The sequence below is a fragment of the Apus apus genome, chromosome 2, assembly GCF_020740795.1.
Source record: "Apus apus isolate bApuApu2 chromosome 2, bApuApu2.pri.cur, whole genome shotgun sequence".
In the NCBI taxonomy this organism is placed as follows: Eukaryota; Metazoa; Chordata; class Aves; order Apodiformes; family Apodidae; genus Apus; species Apus apus.
The window spans coordinates 147,783,667-147,798,654 of record NC_067283.1 but is presented as its reverse complement, the minus strand read 5'-3'; the positions used below and the strand labels follow the sequence as shown (position 1 = coordinate 147,798,654).

The following is a 14,988-nucleotide window of genomic DNA, read 5'->3' as shown; positions in this document are numbered from 1 at the left end:
GGGCAGACTTCAGTTTTGTTTTTATCTCAAAGAGGCTTAAACAATAGACAAACACATGTTCAATTGAACATCTATGTGGAAGAATTTTTGTTGCCTATGTATTTATTATAGCAAATACAAGGCCATGGTTTCTCAGGCACCTAATAGGGCTATGCTGCATTTTGTATTGATTTCAGACTTAGGTCCCTAGATGTTCCCTTTATAGCACCTCACATCAATAGCACTGGGTCTTACATGTAGAGTTTGGCAGTCCAAAATAAGAACTCATGTTTAGTGAACTCATGGTTAGTGAACTCAAGTCTGATCTCTTGAGTGGTGACCCTGATCTTTTTGAAAGCCTTAATTTGGTTTCATTTCGAGCTGGGTCAGGCTAGGTCTGCAGCAGGCTACATCTGCATAGACAGATTACCTGTGTGTATCTGAGATATAGACAGAAACTATCAGTTCTGAAGAGGATCTCAGTTCTTTGGCTTTGAAAAGCAAGAAGGCTATTGCAGAATACTGCCCTGGCTTGGGAAATTAAGGGAATTACTCTCACATAACTATCTATCAGTGTCTATGTCTTGGGTTCAAAGTATAGCCACTGGAGAACAGGTCAATCAATGGATCGCAAGGTGCCTTCCACCCCAATAAGTGTAAGAGACAGCTGTGCAGTGAGATGAATCACATCCTAAAATACACAGCTCTCTTGAGGAGCCCTCTAGACTCTCTTGACTAGTTCTCCATGAACATATCATCCAGCTTTTGCCTCTCTTCATTCACTCTCTCACTTCGCCTTCCATGTATTTCCAGAGAGAGAAGCTGCTCTCAAGGCCTCACTGCTTGATGTGTCTGCTTGGCAGCCTTGGGACTTTCCATCATGTCCTGAGCATCTTCCCACAAAACTTTTAGTTGCACAGGATGAAATTTGAGGTTCCAGCTTCAGCCTTTATTTCCTCAGTATTCACTCTTCCCTTCATAATACAGTTTGATTTTTCTGGCTACATTGTTCCTTCTTTCAAAAGCAAGCTTCACTTCTGGGTGAGGTTGCTGGAGAGAGAAGCTCCACTGCGTCCTACATTCACATCACACACAAAATTGTCAAAGCTTGTTGGAGTGAAATGTTGACTCAAGTGCAAGATAACATTTCATACTGATGATACATCATCAGAACAGTGTCAAAGCAAGTATTACCACATGGACGCACTCAAGAGAAGTTAATATGTAATTAATCTTATTTCAGTTTGTTAGGGAACAGATCTTCCATTTGGATATTTTTCACATTTTATCTTGAAACATTTTGCAATATAATTTAGTACTACCAAAAAAAAAAATCTTATGCATATGTATCTTACTTGTAGCAGTTCAGACACGTTCCAAAAGAAAAAGCTCTCTGCTAAATACAGGCTCATTTTCTGCTTGTTATCTGTTTAACCCATTTTCTTTTATGGACTGAAATCATTCTATGATCCTATAATGACTCCTACACTACAGGTTTCATTAATTTTGAGTTTGTGAGACTGAGAGCTGCAATATAAGCAATAGCTTCATTACTATAAATTGCTCTGTGGCTGGCATGCTGTTTTCAAAATCTTATACCTTGATCGTATTTCTGGGTTAGCTTAATTAAATTCAGTAGATGACGGAGAAGAAAGTTTGAAGCAAATTACTTGGTATTCTGACCAGGTACTTTTAAGGAGTCATTATTCCAGCAACTGTGTTTGGATAATCAGAAAGGAAGAAAGTTTACATATATATTGTCCTTAAAACACCATCAGATTTAATGTGTGTGAATCTCTGTGAGCTGATTTAGGGCATTACAAATCAGAACATTCTTGTGAATGATCATATTTAAAATTAAGTAGGCTAAAGCATATAGAAATACAGTCCTGCACTTAAATCTCTTTCAGTTTGACACCTGTACATCATATGCTGTTTATGTCTTTTCCCTCAACACAACCAACATTTCTCCACATGAATTCTGACTTGTTCACTTCTTTCAAAAAAACCACATTTCCTTTTTAACATATACATTTTCACTTGCCCTGTTTTCTCAAAGTATATTCTACAAACGTAAGTATTGTGAGGAAGATCTATCCAGTTTTCACATAAAATACCCAGTGCATCTTTGGAGTCTCCTTGGTGCAAATATTTTGGACTCTATCCAGCAGCTGCAAGCATGGCCAGAGCTAAGAAATACCAGCCCCCACACAGACTGATCTTCAAGCTTCTCTTGCTATGTCCATGTGTCCTCTCCTGCCGTTACCTCAGTGCAATTTCCTCTTCTCATTGGTTGCAACTATTAGCTTATGGTCAAATTTTCAAAGTTAACAGGCTCAAATCACAGATATGAACTCAGATTCATGTGAGTTCCAAATTTGCTCTTTTAAAGGTTGACATAGTCCATTGAGATTCATGGAGTGGATCAGGCTGACATGCTGAAACATGAGGAGAGAAAAGTGACATTGTTTTCATTTCAGTTTCCACTTTGCTTCTTTTAAATTCTTGATACTGTAAGGTACAACTATACAAATAGCACTGCAGCTTGGGCAAAGAGGGATAGATGATGTGTAACAAAATCTGAAATTTCACCTTTTCAATAAGAAAACAACATAAATTTGTGGAAGTCTTAATGAGCAGGTTACAGTTCACTGACAGTCAGGCACCTGGAAGTGCAGAAGTCTCCCTGGAGCACCCTGATAGTCCACCTCCAAAGATTTTTTTCTGCCAGACATAATGATTAAATTACTGTAGTGCACTGGCACATATACAAACAGGTTTTTAGAAATTTTAATTACTTAATTCAAAGACTCAAGTTTAATCATCGTCCTTCCAAGAAAAAGGAAGTGTGAAAGTAGAGTGAAGAGGAAAGAGCAGTGCAAGAGCAGTGGAGTTACTTCTGATGTGCATTTGATCTTTGGGAAAAGAGACACAGAAGGACAATGACTGGCACAAACAGGGACGATAACTTGCCTTGTGACGTGCTGAGTGCTTTGTTCTCAACAAAGTAAAACAATTTACTACATTTCCCAATCATGTTGGCTACTTGATTGACTTCAAGTGCCAGATTTAAGCAAGAAAAAGGAATTAATTCAGCAAAATACAATGAAAGTTAAAAAAATAATGGGTTTTAGCAATTTATTCAAAGGACTTGAACTCTCTATTCTGTATACACACTTAACAATACTTGATTCAGGATCACATTTGTAAGAACAATATTTGAAGTGTATGCAAAATGGTGTTTGAATCACAGAATAGCTTTTCATCTGCTTTTTAATATAAAGGACTTCCATGAAAATAATACATCAGTTATTTTGCTATTTTAGAAACCAATGAGATTCCCAGCTGCACTTGGCCCACTCTTAAATAAAATGAGGCTAATCTTGCATTTCTGTATTTATTATATCCTGACTTAGGCTTATACCCTGACATATTGTACTCACTTTAGATTCTATGACCCTCAATACAGTATGAGTTCAAGACATACACACCTGTGCTGTATACAAAATAACCTTCACCTAAACTGCCCCCAGACTAGCCTAAAAGAGTGAGAACCAGCTCATACGTAACTGGCATCAGGATCCTGCAGGCTAAATAGATTTACTGTGGAAGAAACTGAAGGGACAACTGAATCCCAAAAGAATTCTTACCACTCAGAACCTATAGAGAGAGACAGAGGCACTGACAATTAACAGTAGTTTCTCAGAAAGAAGCAAATGGCAAACCTATGGAATGTGAAGAAATCTTTGCTTTCTCTGGGTATTTTTCCTAAACTAATTGTTTCAGATTTATGACAGTTGATGTTTCCTAGTCTTAACTATTTATACATTTCCTTTTATTAACAGTGGCATTTTGTTGACGTTTAATGCTGGGTTTTCTTTTTCTTTCATTCCAGGGTGATTCCAATGGTCATTCAATTTTCCATTCTGATCATGTTGCACTCGGCTCTTGTGCTAATCACCACAGCAGAGGATTACAAATGTTTACCCTTAATGCTTCGGAAAACTTGCTGCTGGATTAATGAGACCTACCTGGCCAGGAATGTCATTATATTTGCATCCATTCTGATTAATTTTCTTGGAGCCATCATCAATATTGTAAGCTTATAGGGAACCAGGGACTGTTATACAGGAAAAGATGATTTATGAATTATTAAGCTTGCTACAGGACTTGCTAACTAATGTGTTTATAAGCCAGCTGTGATCTAAATATAAAAGGCAAAGTACCACAGCTTCAGGAAATTTAGTCTGCTGCTTAAAATATGTACATCCCAAATATCTAATTATTTCTCCCTCATGAGTATAATATATATTTAAACCCCTTTTTCTACTTTCTGTTCAATATATCTACCCTTTGAGGACCATTTGTAATTTTATAACATGCTGATACTCTTCCTTAAAGACTGTTAATCCAAATAATGGTTATAGATATTAATTGCTTCATCTCACAGTTAGTCCACTATTTAGATTATTTTTTAAAATGAGAAGTGTCAACAAACCCAGAATACATCTTCAAAGAAAAGACTGAGCAGGTCAAGCTGAGCCTGTAATCTCAGCATGTAAAAATAAGTTTAAAAGCATAAATTCTAAACATTGTTTTGCTCACTTAGTGGTTTGATAAACCCCTTAGGCCCTGATTCAGTACAAACTATGGGCACAGTCACTCTCAGCTTTCTTTATAGTCAGTGCAGAAAAATAGGCATCCTCTAAGATTTCTTTTTATCATATTGGTCCCAAAAATGAGATTTTCTTTTCTCTACTGTCCAAACAGGGATTTTAGTCTGGCTGGGCTCCTAATGTACACATCTCCACTAAGTTTCGATACTGATATATATCAATATGACTGTATTATCAGTATATCTATATCATACATCTGATATATATTAGTGAGGAAATGCATGTACTGAGGTTTTTTTTACCATCTGTAGTTAGATAAAAATATTGGTAATTGCATACCGTGGGCCTGGCTTTGTACAATTTTGCATGGTAAAAGAGTGGGGTCTTTTTAAGATGTGTAAAACAAATACACAAACAACAGAGACTTTATTATCTGGATGTCTTCAGAAATATGAGACAGTTTTGCATGAACTAGGCAGATTAGCATGCCAAACAACCTGGCAGGTGCTGAAGCCTGAGACAAGAATAAGGTAAATATCTCAATGATATATTAAAAGTAACATTTTCATCACTCTTTCCTGGTGTAGTGCACCTTTTGGCTGTGGATGAAGCAGTGCTTTTTCATCTGAACTTTCTAAGTATTTGTTTCCTTCTAGATGAGCCCAAGAAAGCATTTAGTGACAGTAACAGAAATAGCAACTGTAGCAACACAACAGCAACAATAATTATCCTCTAATAATTTGTATTATCATTGTTATCGTTGTTATTATTATTGTTGTTGTTATTATTTTTGTATTATTATTATTATTATTATTATTATTATTATTATTATTATTATTATTATCATCATAATTATTATATCATTGCAGTAAGTATGCTGAAGTCTGATAATACAAGGGTTTGCATTATCCATTGCTAACATACATGAGATTTTATTACACTCTATTGCTGTCGTTCTTCTGTGACTGAATTCAGGTTGCCAATATGCTATGGCTTGATGATACCGTGCAGTGACTGATAGGAGAGTTAGTTGGAGAAAGAAGAATGTTGCCACTGATTGCTGTCCTTTCAGAGAAAATACAAATACAGTAATTTATAGGAAGTTAAATAGGGCTGAAAACTTCCTGAAGATAAGGACAGTAGTACACCTTGGAGAGAGTCCAGAAGAGGGCCGTGAAGATGATCAGAGGCCTGGAGCACCTTTCTTATGAAGACAGAGCTGAGAGAGTTGGGGTGTTCAGCCTGGAGAAGAGAAGGCTCCAGGGAGACCTTAGAGCACCTTCCAGTGCCTGAAGGGGCTACAGGAAAGCGGGGGAGGGACTTTTTACAAGGACAAGGGGTAATGGTTTTAAGCTGGAAGAGGTGAGATTTAGGTTAGACATTAGGAAGAAATAATTCAGCTCAGCCTTGCAGTTATGTGCACCCACTAAGTTCAAATGCACTCAGCTGGGGTGGGGGCTAAGACTCAGAAGCTTTTCGACAAGAGCCCTAAGCCTTTGTTTCCACCAGGGGGGGCAAGTTTTGGTTCTTTATGTCAAGTGCATCTTTATTGATATAAAATTAGAATAAAGTTTCTGATCCCAAATGTCTTTTCAAAAGACATCCAGAGTGTTTCTCATGGCAGTCTGCCCTGCTTAGAGGTGCTGTACACCTCAGAAACACGCAAGAATTACCATTAACTCTCTGTTGTCACAGAGGACTGCACAGACAATTAAAAAATGTTGCTGCATTGCAGAGCTGAATCAATTTCTGAAAGACCAAACAAGAGAGTTCCAAGATCAAAATTAATCAGAATTTAATTATAAGAAAACGGGCCTCATTAAGCAAACTCTCTAACTCTGTTGGAAAGAAAGACAGGGGAAATAGCTGGTACTTACCAGGTTGATGAAATGACCTAGTATAAACATCCAGATTGGATTAATGTATATGTAACAGGAGACTCCATCTGCTTTAGCTGTTAAATCGTGAAAACATTAATAATTTTTTCCCTGTGTTCTAAGACCATGATGTGTTGCAACTCAACACTGCTGTTTTGTTTTATGTAATACAGTTGGTTTGAAATACCATTAAAATGAAAGCAGATCATAACAGCAAAAGGCAGTATTACATTCTTAGAACCATTGTATCATGAATGAATTTTCATTTCCTTCTATTCTAGACATCACAGTTGTAGCTTTGAGCCTATCACTACGCTTTAGCTTGAGCCAATTTTGCACAATGCCATGGGATTTTGTCCCACATCTAGAAGTGTAGCACTGTCCATAGCAATGTAGCAGAAAAAAATACGGTTGCTGACAAGTACACACATGCAGCCTGATTTTATGCTCCTAATTATGTATTTTTCTCTGTAGTTTATAGTAGAGTATAAAAAAATTTGAGAGGGTAATTTTTAAGAGCTCTACAACAGTCCTCTGAAACCTCCAGGGGAGCTCATCCTTTCCCTCGGCAACAAGAGAACATAGGAAGGCTACTCAGATGCTGAATGTCTGTAGTGTGAATAGCTACCTCCTTTCCATTTCATCTCCACAGTATGTCTCCTTACTGTCCATTTAGTTAGTCCTTGGTGCCAGTAAGAGTTGGCATGGAGAGCAGCAAGGCCATCTCTGAACCCAGCCACTAAAGCACTTACTCACCAGTGCACAATACAGCCCTGATTTAAATAGCCCTGATTTAGTTTTCTTCTTTCTTCACAGCTATGGTGTGATTTTGACAAACCAGTAGCCCTGAAGAACCAGACGTTCAATTCATCTGCATCTTTCACGGATATCTGTTCCTACCCTGAGGTATTCCTGAGGGAATTTTTCAATCTGAGGCACAGATCCACAAAGGTTACATGGGAACCACTACCTAGAGTCAATGCCCTGTGTCCTGGTCATGAAGTCCAGTGACTCAACAATGCTGTGAAGCTGAACTTCTGCATCTATCCATATGCTGATAGAAAAAGCAGAGGCAGGTCACAGAAGGGTTGAATCGTATGGTCTAATGGGGCACTAAAGCCAAGTTTCAACCTTTGAACTTCATGCAGAACCCTTATGCTGGAAACACGTCCAGCAATGATTCAATGAAGTTATTGCCATAAAACACATTATTTAATTCATATGAATGTAATGGGAGATTATTACTTCCTACATAGCAAACCCAGCAGAGATTCTGCTGTAGTTAAAAGCTGCATTTGAGGCAAAAAAAATTTCCTCTCTGTGATGAGCAAGCACGCAGCAAAATCAATGTGATGGTCATGTGCAGATAAAAGAACTATGTTGCTTAGAAAGTCCTCAGCCAGTGTCACGATAGTGCCAGCAGGATGCCACAAATTACAGGGATGCAAATTGCAGGGATGCAGACTTTCCTACAGAGGAATTGTACTGAAGAAAAACTGCACTCAGAAAAGGAATACCATCTCTCCTGAAGCTGTATGATGGGAGTTAATTTAAACTACATTTGGACTGTGGGTGTTGATGTTGCTGTTTTAAATTGGAATGGCTCATGGCCATGATTCGCTCTCTATATCCAGAATCAGTTGCATGTATTGCATTTGACAGATGACTAATCATTGAGAAAAATGAGACAATGAAGGCACAGAAAATGAGATACGAATAAAACTTCCAGGCATCATAATTTAAGAGAGTAATGTAACTAAGCTGGACCTGCAATATTTAAAATTAAAACAAACAAACAAAAAAAACACAAACCAAAACAAACAAACAAACCCAAAACAAACAAAAAAAACCACCCCAAACCTGTGGCTTTATCTTCTCCTCAAGCAGCATTGGAAACAAGAGCAAGGCAGGAACATGATTCTGCCATACTGATTAATATGGGTCTTGTGGAAGTTCAGAATCCAAAGGAACATAAATTATTTTCTCTCAGTTGACTTTTCATTAGCAAACTATTACATGCAGCATCTCACCCATTCCTCTTTTCGCTAGCAGTTGCCCTTTCTCTTCCAATACAATGAAATTCCATAAAGTCTCAGTGGGGAATAAGTGCTAAGAGGGAGGTGCCATGCAAAATAGAGAATTTGTAATTTCTTGTTCTATTTTGGCAAAAGCCTTATTTTCAAAGTGTCCTGTACCCTGAGAACTGAAATCCAGCACAACATTTTTTGTACTTTTGATTACTTGATAATTTATGTAGATATTTATACAGTGAGTATGTAGTCACTGATCACTGAAAGTAACCACTGCTGTTTTCTATTCAGTATTTTGTCTTCACTGGGGTGCTGGCAATGGTGACTTGTGCAGTCTTCCTTCGTCTCAACTCTGTCCTGAAGCTGGCAGTACTTCTCATCATGATTGCCATCTACTCGCTGCTGACTGAAACCATTTATGCTTCCCTTTTTCTGCAATATGACAACTTTAACCACAATGGAGAGTAAGTGTTCACAGCTGCCTTTAGGAACTGCTTTTAGTGAAGTCTTAGGGACAAGTCTTGCCAGAGTATATGCATATTAGATAGCACCACAGTTAAGTATGGAGTGATGGTTGCACAACTCAATGACTAATCCAAAAAAGATACATAATGTGATTCTTTCTCAGGTGTTTTTTATTAAAATGCTCCTTTCATGAGGACATTTATATATCAAGCAGAGTTTAGCTCTCATGTCTCCTATAGTCTATCCACATTCCTAAAAATATTATTACACTGCACATACATTGGTTGCTTCTGTTCTTGAAAACTCCAGAGGTACTGGTTGAAACTCAACTCAATTTAAGAAAACAGCAGTGAATAACTTATTTTTAAGGAGATTAGGTTTTAATTGTATAAATTTCAAACTATAATATGTGGTTGTGAAAGATATAGGGAATACCATTTTGTAGGAGTGCATTTGAATGACAGATTTCTCCTCCCACTCTCCCTTCCCAGTAAGAGGAGCTGAAAAGGACAGAAGAGCCACAGTAACTTGCAGAGTCAGAGGAGCATCAAGTGTTGTAATAACTGAATCCAGAGCAGCAGTGAAATAGCTCGTTCAGAAAAACACTGCTTCAGTCTTTAATACTTTGATAAATTTAGTATTGCAGTTTCCTGTGCTTGGAAGTGCATGCCAGGTGAAGATCCTCAGAATGACAGAAACACATGGATTTACAGTGCAGGTGGTTCTTACAACAGCTGCACCTTTACACGTAGTGAGGCTCTGCATGCATGTATTTCCTTGCTGGCTTCTGATGGTAGCAAGGTGTTGAGTATTTGGGAACCTATTCCTTTTTCTAATGCTAATTATGCTTCTACAGACTAATGATAAGTTATATAGCATATTCACAGGTCATATAGCATATCCACAGCAGAGCTCAGCAAATATTGCAAATCTTACATGGTAGTAAGCAACAGTTTGACTAAGCAACTCAAGTGGAAATCATGATCACTGTCTTTAATTTTTGTTAATAGTCAAGCACAGCAAAGAAAAATTCTCCTTTATGTGAAAATCTTTGAGAATTCAGAGTGGTTTCCATTCCCTATGTCACTGAAACTCTCCAGTGGCTTTTATCACAGAAGAGGAAGAAAAAGCCAGGAATATCCTCTGGAGTGGCCAACAGCCCAGGACATAGGGAACTCAGCTGCAATGCTCCACACTCAGGACAAGGACCTGAACTTCAATTCTGATATTGAGCATGAGGTTCAAAGCTGTGTGACAAGAAATATATCTGTTCTCTTAGCTATACAAATCAGTTGAATAAAAGGTTTCACAAGTCCCTACGAAACTCATGTAGCTCATATATTTCTGGCTATAGTTACATTACCACAATATAAAATAACAGATGAGTGCATAACTAAGACTTTTGAGGCTGCTGCCTTTAGCCTTGCCTCTTCTGGAACAAAATCTTTGGGAAGTTGTATTTCAGAGAACTTCAAAATAGGAAAGATTAGAATTCCAAAATATTTGCAGATGAAAAAGATATTTCCTGTCTGACTTTTGCTCTATACTGAACTCGTTCCATAGTGATGCATTTCCTTACAGTAAACTCTCCATTAGGCCTACAAAGTCAGTTCACTTACCTGTCTCACAAGAAAGTTTCCTTTTTGTTCCATCTCCATCAAGTTCTATCTCATTCTCTCTCTAATTCCTCTATCATAGGAATCCTCCTCTGACAAATATTTCTTTTTTTTTTTTCAAATTTACTATAGAAAATTGATTCAGGGTCTGAAATTTGCCTTATTCTTACATCTGAAGGTAGACAGAAGATTGTCCCAAAAATCTCTTCCAACTTCCACTCCTTGTTTACTCCTTTATTAACTTTTTTTCACAACTTTAAGCACTAAGCACTTCTTAACTGTTTCCTCATTTTTCTTCATTTCCCTTCAACAAGATAATTTCCAAGTATTCATGTTTGATTCACCTCCAAATTTTGTTCTTTCTCCCTTTTGTTTTACTGTAAGATTTCCCGTAACTGTTCCCAACTTGGTTGTTTCTGACTTTTTAAAACTGCCTGATATTACAGAGATCATGAGTTTCTTCAGTTTTGTTATCTTTGCACATAACTGTAATTTTGTCTCAGATTTTAAACCCCTTTTACCTGCTCTGGCCCCCTTTCACCTTACTTTGTCAAAATTCCTGCATGCTCCACATACGGCAACTCAGAGATTTCACAAAGCAGATTTAATATGGCCAGTACCTTCTGGGCTCATCTTCACTGCTTCTCCACTGTTTGCAGGACTTCCTTTTACTTTTCCTGTCATAGGCAAACATTTCTTCTCTGCACTCCTCTTTGTAGTTCAGTAATACTAGTCCTAATTACATTTGACATTTTATTAAATTCCCCTTAGTTTCATCATTCCTTCCCTAACTCACTTGTTGTCTCCAAAGCTCTCTCACAATATAGGGATGTTCACCTTTCAGCAACTGTTTTGGGTCCATCTTTTTATTTGCTGGGCTTTTACTTTGACAATCTGGAAATTTCCCTTTCCCAGCTCCAGCCTCAACCCTACCCCAACCAGACCCCGCCCCATGCACTCTGCAGGGCTGAGATGTTCATGGTTTGCTCCTCTTTCTTTCAGGAAAAGAAAATGACTGACACACAGCTTGCACATCACATGTGAAAGAGAAAGATTATCACCTTCTGTGTACCTACTGTAGACTACAATTTAGTTATTTAATAAATTTGTCTCCAAACAGTGAGCACTGTAATTACACTCCTGTTCTCTTGAACTAATTATCACTAAGTTAATTTTTTTAATACAGGGAATTTTAAAAAGAAAAACAGTACCGGGGTGCATCATAAAATGAAACTTCTGAACAATTACAACACTGACAAATCAATAACTGTACTGTACTTTGTTGGCTTTCTTTTTTCCAGCACAGACTTCCTGGGTACAAAGGAGGCATCTTTACTACTGATGGCAATGTTCCTTTTAGCTGTCTTTTATCACGGTCAACAGGTAATGCAAACATTTGCTTTAACCATTCCCTATATCTCTTGCAATTGCAGGATGTGACAATAATTACTTTCAAAATACCAACTGCCTTTTTATCCACTTGAGCATGTGACCTTTAACAATTTAATAAACCATATGCAGAATCTGATTAAAGAAAGCCCACATCTGACACTGCCTAGTGAATTTGCTGATAGAAATTGAAGGAACAAATGTGACTTCATTTATCTTAGGTACATGTGCAATTCCAGTGGCTCCTGACTGCTTCAGTGCTCTTGAGTAGACACACAACCAAAAAAAAAGAAAAAGGGAATAACAAATGATAAATAATAAAACACCCATGAAATAGCTTAGTATGCTCATAGAAGGAAAATACCAGATTTGAGGAAATGAGGAAAAATTGCTGTTAAGCACCAACACTAACTTCTTTGCGTCACTGACCACTTGCAAGAATTCTTTCATATGGACCTGGATCATAACCTGGATTTCGGGGTTTCAGAACTTTAAGACTGATATCCTTGAGGAAGAATTGAGAAACCAGGTATTGCAAGAATCCGTACACAGTGCACAGGGAGAGTGAAGTATGACAAATTCAAATTTTAAACAAGAAAATTCATTGAGTAAAAGCCACCTAAACCAAGGTGTTTTCTCCATATCTCTTCTGGTTGGCAACCTCTAGGCTGCTGCATGTCACACATGATGACATTAGGCAGTTTCTGTTCACTTAAAGACAACCAGGACCACTGCATTACAGGAAGCAGGAGCCACAGTTGCCTTTAGACATTGTCTTGGATGTTCAACTTGCTTAAAGATTTTCCCTTCAAGAGCAATGGGCAGCATTAGGCCTACAGAAGGCTCCATTCCTTCCATAAGAGAGCAAAATGAAAGCAAGACCTAAATATTCTAGTAATTTGCTTCCTTTTTATCTTCTTTTTGAGGAAATGAGGAATGAGTAAGTAGGTGAAGAAAGGGACAAAATGCACTTTGTGCCCAGATTTAAATTTGAGGGGAAATCATATACTTTGGCATCAAGACATAAAGCTCATTTAGGAAAAATATGCAACAAATAAGACCTGAACATCCCAGATTTGTGATAAGTCTTACGATATTCCCCATTAATCTTAACATATGCAAAGATACAAATCTAAGTGTTGGGAATTTTCTAAAGTGAGAGCAAGTACTAAGAAAACACTAAAAGAAAGCAAGGATTAGGCAGGATCCAGGCAATGCTCTACAGGTTTATGGTTCCGAGTGTTAATGCCTGTCTTCTACATAAGCCTGATCTGGGGTGTTTAAGAGTATTTTCCAGCCCAGAGACCTGTTAGCACAACACATTCTTTTTCCATTCTATTAATCTTCTTTGTTCCATAAACCAGAGTGGCTACATTCAAAGTGCCCTTGGAAACAGCCCTTAAGATGTGCTCACTCCATCGTGTTCTCCCAAACAATTAATAGGGCCACTCTATCAATTGCAATGCCCAGAAATATTTCCTTGCACTTCAATTTCCTATTATACTGTTAACCTAAAAATCACTGTATAATTACAAACTAAAAATATACATTAAAATTTTGTCCAGAGCACATTGAACATCAATCATCTGAAGGGGACGATTGGGAGCACAGTAAGCTGCCAGGACAGCTTTGCTTCTCACAAGCTGCTGAACTATTCTGAAGTAGAATAGCTTAAAAATTGCTTTGTTCAAGGTGGATTTACAAAAAAAAAAAAAATAAAATAAAATAAAAAATTACTATTTCAAGATATGGACTTTTAATTTCTGAACTAACTACTGCTGGGCCATCTTGTCTAAACCATGTTCTTACCTAGAAAGGTTGGACCATATGATCATTGAGGTCCCTTCCAACTTGACATTCTATGACTCTATGATTTTTCTTTATCCATTGTCATTTAATCTCCACTTTTGCACCCAGAATTTTACATTTGTTTCAACAGAAAGTTGTGTAGGACTTTCTAATCAGACCAGAGCTTTCTTGATAACTTCCCTGTAATTCAGCCAATAAATCTCAAGGGTCTCTCGTGCTAAACACATAATTAAAAGTAGTTGTGTTACTTTCACATGACATCAGGCTAAACAGGCTAAATATCTGCTAGAAATGCAATTTAATCTAGAAGAACATCTTTTTAACATGAATAATACATATTTTACAGCAATGTTTCTGGAAATTAAACTTGAGGAAAAGCACATGGCAGAAGTGGTGTGGATAATTTTGAGGCTAGAATTGTAAAATCTTCTCTTGTAAAATGTTTTCACTTACTGCTTTATCTTTTTAATAAGCTAAGTAGAACATTTTGTATTAACATAAGCTATCCCTTAAATCTTTATCAAAATACATAAATGCCATATATGGTCTTCTTCACTAGAAATACATCCCTAGTGAAAATACACCATGTAAATAGCCTGTTAACCTTCAGTGAAACCTTCTGCTATGGCTTTAAAAGGGAAGGTTTTAACAATTGCAAAGAGGCAATAAAACTGCCCACAGCCGACTCAGTCCCTCCTCCACCTCAATTAGACCTAAAAAGAGGCCTAATAAAACAGAGGGCAAAATTCCGTCTGTTTTCTTTTAGACTGTAGATCTGAGTGTAGATATTAATGACACCAGATGAGTGTTCTGATGTAGGCAAGTTATGACTGACTGTTCCTCTGATTCTGGGACTCTCTGGTACAAAGGAAGCCTTGAGCTTTGACAGGGCTGCATGGACAGCTGTGTACCCAATAATCTCTGGGTGTCAGGAAAGGGGGAAGGACAGACTTCCCTACACGGCAATTTACTGCAACAAGTATGACTCCCTGAACCTTCTTCTTGCTTGAGAAAAAGGGGAGGAATGAGGAAATGCAAAGAGGACAGTATTCCAATTGAAAGAGAAAAGGAGAGGAAGGACAACATTTAAATGATGTAGGTAATGTTAGGCTTTCCATGCAGTACATCATCTCTATTTTCTTCCATCACTATTGGAATTAGGGGTGTTTCACAGAGCTACATCTCAGGCCAAGAAAACCTGGACATT

The 14,988-nt window shown here is 37.6% G+C and overlaps 1 protein-coding gene across 2 annotated transcripts in view; it reads left to right on the top strand.

Annotated features, from left to right (window-relative positions):
• The window catches only part of ADCY8 (adenylate cyclase 8), a 130,686-nt gene that overhangs the window by 97,280 nt on the left and 18,418 nt on the right, over positions 1-14,988 (top strand). For both annotated transcript variants that reach the window (XM_051611890.1, XM_051611891.1), the window contains 4 exons: positions 3,875-4,076; positions 7,289-7,378; positions 8,794-8,966; positions 11,885-11,966. In XM_051611890.1, the coding sequence (XP_051467850.1) occupies positions 3,875-4,076; positions 7,289-7,378; positions 8,794-8,966; positions 11,885-11,966 (547 nt within the window). The remainder of the gene's footprint in view (positions 1-3,874; positions 4,077-7,288; positions 7,379-8,793; positions 8,967-11,884; positions 11,967-14,988) is intronic.